The sequence below is a fragment of the Quercus lobata genome, chromosome 9 (assembly GCF_001633185.2).
Source record: "Quercus lobata isolate SW786 chromosome 9, ValleyOak3.0 Primary Assembly, whole genome shotgun sequence".
NCBI lineage: Eukaryota > Viridiplantae > Streptophyta > Magnoliopsida > Fagales > Fagaceae > Quercus > Quercus lobata.
This window is the reverse complement of record NC_044912.1, coordinates 39,061,553-39,066,769: the sequence shown is the minus strand read 5'-3', so window position 1 is coordinate 39,066,769 and position 5,217 is coordinate 39,061,553. Positions and strand designations below refer to the sequence as shown.

General features: G+C 38.5%; 1 protein-coding gene across 3 annotated transcripts; it reads right to left on the bottom strand.

Annotated features, from left to right (window-relative positions):
- Positions 1 to 559: 559 nt before the first annotated feature.
- LOC115959759 (pentatricopeptide repeat-containing protein At1g03100, mitochondrial) lies at positions 560 to 4,568 on the bottom strand. 3 transcript variants are annotated; one of them, XM_031078301.1, is made up of 3 exons: positions 4,260 to 4,568; positions 3,334 to 3,744; positions 560 to 3,146 (listed from the first exon to the last, which is right to left on the bottom strand). In XM_031078301.1, the coding sequence occupies exon 3, from the start codon at positions 3,090 to 3,092 to the stop codon at positions 738 to 740; it is 2,355 nt and encodes a 784-aa protein (XP_030934161.1). In that variant the 5' UTR covers positions 3,093 to 3,146; positions 3,334 to 3,744; positions 4,260 to 4,568; the 3' UTR covers positions 560 to 737. The 3 variants fall into 3 exon arrangements, with proteins under 3 accessions (XP_030934161.1, XP_030934162.1, XP_030934163.1); XM_031078302.1 differs by having other exon boundaries at positions 3,334 to 3,692; XM_031078303.1 differs by having other exon boundaries at positions 3,334 to 3,680.
- Between the last annotated feature and the right edge of the window lie 649 nt (positions 4,569 to 5,217).

Sequence of the window (5,217 nt, the reverse complement as noted above, 5' to 3'; positions counted from 1 at the left end):
CTGGGATTGCCTAAAGAGCAACCATGAAATTTATCACCTAAACAAGGGGTCAAGTGCTCAAAAGGTACTTTATTTGATCCTAACGGCCAGTTATGGAAAAAACGCCTTCCAATCTCTTATGTAAAGGAAATAGTAGTTTGAGTAACTTTTGTTAAGATTTGGAATTTTTTCCCTCCAAGCTGCATTGCCCTTCCGCACTCACTGGATATTGCTAGATCAGGCTTTCACCCTTTGCCCAAGATACCAGGCAAGGCAGCTGAGAATTTAGGTTGACGGTATGAACCAAGGAAGGTGTGAAAAACATCTAAGTCCCACAAAAATACTGAGCCAAAAACAAGACAATCTTTTATTGTCGTCTTCTAATGATGTGAAAAGTAACATCAGCTATCTTATCTTCAAAAGGACAGTGCCCACTTTTTGCCTCCAAATTCTCTAAATGACAACCAACACCATGCTTTCCACCGTAACTTAATTTTCCTCCGCTGCTTTCTCTCTTTGCTTTCTCCCCCCCCCACAAGCCCAAGCCCAACCCCCCCCCCCCCCTTTTTTTCAGATCCCATTTATAACATTTGCATTCATTTTGATGGAAATGCCATTGCTAATGCAAAAGGGAGGGCAATAAACCTACAAGGCTGCCAACTATAGCTACATCAATCTTGATTTGCTTGAAAATTTGTATCACATCACATCTCATCAGATTATAGCCCAAAAAGCCATGCAATAGGCCATGAATTTCCTCAGCACAAGCCTACCCACTTCTTGAAAGTCAATCCTGCTTCTCTCTTTTTGAATTGGGCTTCTGTCTGGACTTTAGGAGTTTTGCCCTTATAAAGTGTTTTATGGTACTTCAAGAAGAGAGTTCGGTATTTGTACTTATCAACAAACATGTTCCCTTTTTCCATCATCTCCACGACTTCATTTGCTCGAAAAAAAAATCCACCCCTGACAAATGTATAAAGTACGGAATCCAGGAGTTCCTGATCAAACTTCATTGAGGTAGAAGAAGCAAGACTCTTCATCTCGCCCCACAACTCTGTCACCTCCACATATTTTCCTCCAATAGCAGCGTACCCAGTAACCATGGAATGAAAAGTTTGAGCATTTGGAGCATGCCCTAGACTCCTCATCTTATTCAGAGCCTTCTCAGCATCCTGCATTAACCTCTTCTTGCAAAAAAAGTGTATTACATTGTTCCAATCATGAACTCCACTATCAATTTTCTGCCCTTCCTTGATTTCCTGCAAAAGCTTTGCCATCAACCCTGCCTCACCACCCTCTTCACATCCCTTAAATAACATCTCCAAACCTTGATGGCTAGCGCGTGGTATTTTGGCCTCTTTCATCTCTTTGAATAGATGGAGGGCACCCTGAGTATCCTTTTGAAGCACTCTAGACTGCATCAATGCCTCATAACAGCTGGAATCTAGTTGAATCCCAGCCTTACGAGCATCTCGTAAAAGTGAAGCTACTTCCCCTGCCCGGTTTACCTTGCAATACGCTTTCAAGAGGGAGGAATATACAGAAGAACCAGTTCGAACCCCAGCCAAACGCATCTCATCAATAAGGTCATGTGCCTGATCCAACCACCCAAGAGAGATGCATGAGTTGATAACATGAGCCAAGACTGAATTATCATTGGAAACTGGGGAATCTTCCTTCTCCGTCTTGATAAGAAATTCTGCCAACTCCTTGGTCTTGCCAACTTCTAGAAAAGCCTTAACTAATTTCACATAAATTATTTCAGTTGGTTGAAGAATTCCATGTTCAGTAGTAATTAATTCAACTTGCATCCGCAACTTAGCTAACAAAGTACCAAGCACTCGCTTTGCTTCAGCCTCAAGTTTTAAGAAATGTCGGTCCTTGGAGAACTCTTCATATTGAAATAATTTATTTTTCTCCAAAATCTCAAATTGTCTCTGACTCAAACTTGGCCCTGAAGCCAAACTAGGAGGAGATTTTTTTCCACTTGCAGCAGCATCATATACAAATGTAGCTACAGCAAGAGAATTTCTTGCTTCTTTTGCTTTTCGAAGCATTTCCAAAATCATGCTAGATGCAGAATCTAGATCACCAAATTTTAAGTGGCATGAAAGCAAACAATTATAAAACTGCCGAAACTGAATATCACTCAAGTTATGAGCTTCATCAATATATCTTTGCAGCCTCTTTAGCTCTTCTCTTCGCCCATTTCTCTCATATATATGTGCCATAGTGATCAACAAGTTCGCATCGGCTTTGACACCAACTCGAGGTATCATGTCAAGGAGCTGCTCTGCCTTCCTAGTTGTCCCAAACAAAAGGCACCCAGCCAAAGCAATGTTGACAGCAGTAGTAGTAGGTTTCATAGAAATCAAAGGTGCATTGCTCTTTTTACGTGGATCTACCCTATCATCTTGGAACAAGTAACCTATCTCAAGAATCAACTCTGTAGCAAGGTAAGCCCCAGGAGCCGTTTGTGACATGTAGGCCAAAATTGCAGACCAAGCTGTAACAGGGGGATATTCTTCCAGTTCCACCAACTTTCTTAATATTGTTGATGCAGGAACCGGTAATCCAGATTTGGCAAGACAAAAAGAGAGATATATTAGTGGCTCCTTTTCGAATAAGGTCTGTTTACCTTCCTCAAAAGCCTGTTCTACTAATCCATAAGCTTTCTCGAGCCATTGAACATCAAGGCTTTCTGCAAAACTGGTTATGAGCTTGTGCACAACAGATTTTCTAGGAAATCCTGCCATCTGCATGTGCTGTTCATATAACTTCCATGTATCACTAAATCTACCCTCATCAATTGCATTTTGTATCTCCATACTTAGTTTAGCAGGGTCTCGAGCCTGAACCAACATTGTTCCAGCCATCATTGTAAAAGACTTTGGTTGATGGGAAAATTTATTCTGTAATCCCAAGACAACAGTTGGCATGTCCACACAGGTCAAATAGGAGCTACCAAAATGGCGGACCAAACTGCAACACCAACAAGCTTTAGGTCGGCATCTGACTGCTTGAGTTACATTGCTACTGCTCACAGCAAGTAAGAGACATACAACAGCAGAACTTGCAGTGATCTGATTGCTAAGTTTTCTTATGGATAGCATCTTATCCTGACAGCAAACATTGACTTTGATTCTAGTACTGAAACAGGTCAATATCTGCAATGTGGACAGCATTAATGAGATGCACAGACCTAAAAATATCAAAGATAGCCAAATTTAACTTGTAATTCATGGACATAAAAACTAGTGTCATGCCATGCGACCAAGTGTATAGAATCAATGACAAACACAAAAAAGAACAGACTGATATCTCAAATTGCAGAATGAAAGGGAAAGGCATTACCTTTGATGCACGGACACGGCAAAAATTTGCAAAGTGCCTGTGTCTGACACGGGTAACAATCGGATACGGGTACAAATGTGTCTGATACACACCCAGCCAAAAAAATAAATTTCAAGACACAGCTGGACCCAAAAAATATACGGATACTTCAAAAGAAATTTCTCTCTTCACTATGTTGCACCATCAGTCATGGATCCCACAATCAGATTGGCAAGTGGCAACCCTTTAGCCACCTTGATCTGATTTCTAGAGGATTTGCATAATGTTAAGATCTGATTTCCCCATCTCCCGCTCGTTGCTTGGTGTCTCTTCATTTACTTTGTTGTTTCTAGAGAGATCAACTTTCCCTGAAATAGATTCTTCCAAATGGTATCACCCACTTCTGTGTCAGTAATTTGACCTCTTTTATCACTGTGTATCACATTGCAGATGTGGCCATAATTGCACATTAAAAAGAAGAAGTGCAATATAATCAACAAGAAAATTAAGCTTTACAGCCAAAGAGCTCTAGTTCAACTGGCACCCCATCTATCCCCTTATAAGTTCTAGTGGGAGGGAGAGGTCTTGGACTCAAGTGCGTGTGTAACATGAAAATCAAAATACAGAAAATTAAGCATTACTTAACCATGTATACCCTCTATTTAGTTGAACAATTAAATTATTTCCCCTACAATAATCCTAAATAGCTTATCAGGATTACACAATGAGGCAAGTCTCAAATAAACAAAAAAAAAAAATTAGTTTCAAATGAATTACAAAAATAATCTGGCACATCCTTTTAACCAAAAAAACAAAAATTTTGGTAAATCCTATTAAACATTGGTTCTAAACAAAATCATTGACCAAAAAACAACCAGATAAACTACAAATCCGGTCTAAGAGATTAACCACAGAACAATCACAAATCAAAACCCTAAAAATTTTACCTTTCTCTCTAGTCTCTGCTCTCCGCCTCTCTCTAGTCTCCAGTCTCCACTGTTCAGTCTGTTCTCTCACTGATTCTCTGCTCTCCGCCTCTCTCAAGTCTCAACTGCTCACCTCACCGTATCAGGTTCTGAGGTTCAGGAATCAGGTATAAAATTATAAATATTTGGGCTTTTATTTGTTAAGAACTTAAGATAACTTTGTTTATTTGGGCCCTCCCTGTCCCTGGCTGGTTTTGTAACTTTGTTTATCACTTATCAGTTTATCATTATGGCTGCCTGGACCCTCCCTGGACTGGGCGTTAAGTTTGGGCCTTCAAGTTTTTTTTTTTTTTTTTTTTTTTTTTTTTTTGGGTGGGTCTTATTAATAAGTCTTGTGTTAGTGTTATGACTGTGCTTAAATTTTTGTATAAATCAGGTTCTATTTCTTATTTGCTCTACACTTGAAAGTTATTTTTTATTTTAGTCTTTATAAATATATTGTTTGATTAGAAATGTCTTTTAGAAAATATGTATCTGGATATGAAAAACTTAAAAAAAGAAAAAAAGAAGAAAAATTAATTAAGTCTCAAAAAGGATCAATGGAGAAATTTATTATTAGTAATAAACAAAATATAACACAAAATTTAGATGAAAATATCACAAATGAGCAAGAAATTCACCTAAATAATTTAGAAGAAAATGATGTTCAATTTTGCAATACAACAAATCTTGATAATGAACTTCAAAATAATTTAGAAGAAAATGAAAATAATGATGAAAAATATAATATAAAAATATTAAATAAACATTAATTTAATTAATATATAAGTATAAAAAAGACCCCATTTTTAGTTCTCGCCTTAGACCCTAAAATGTCTAGGGCTGCCCCTATTTCCCTCTCATCCTCTCTCTGTCTCAACCCACGTCACACCGTGCTCCATGGCTGACCACCAGGCTCTCCTTCTAAACCTCCATGGCC

What these genes read in the sequence shown, in the direction of transcription:
- LOC115959759 (XM_031078301.1), bottom strand. Translation starts at nt 3,092, where the DNA reads ATGCTATCCATAAGAAAACTTAGCAATCAGATCACTGCAAGTTCTGCT.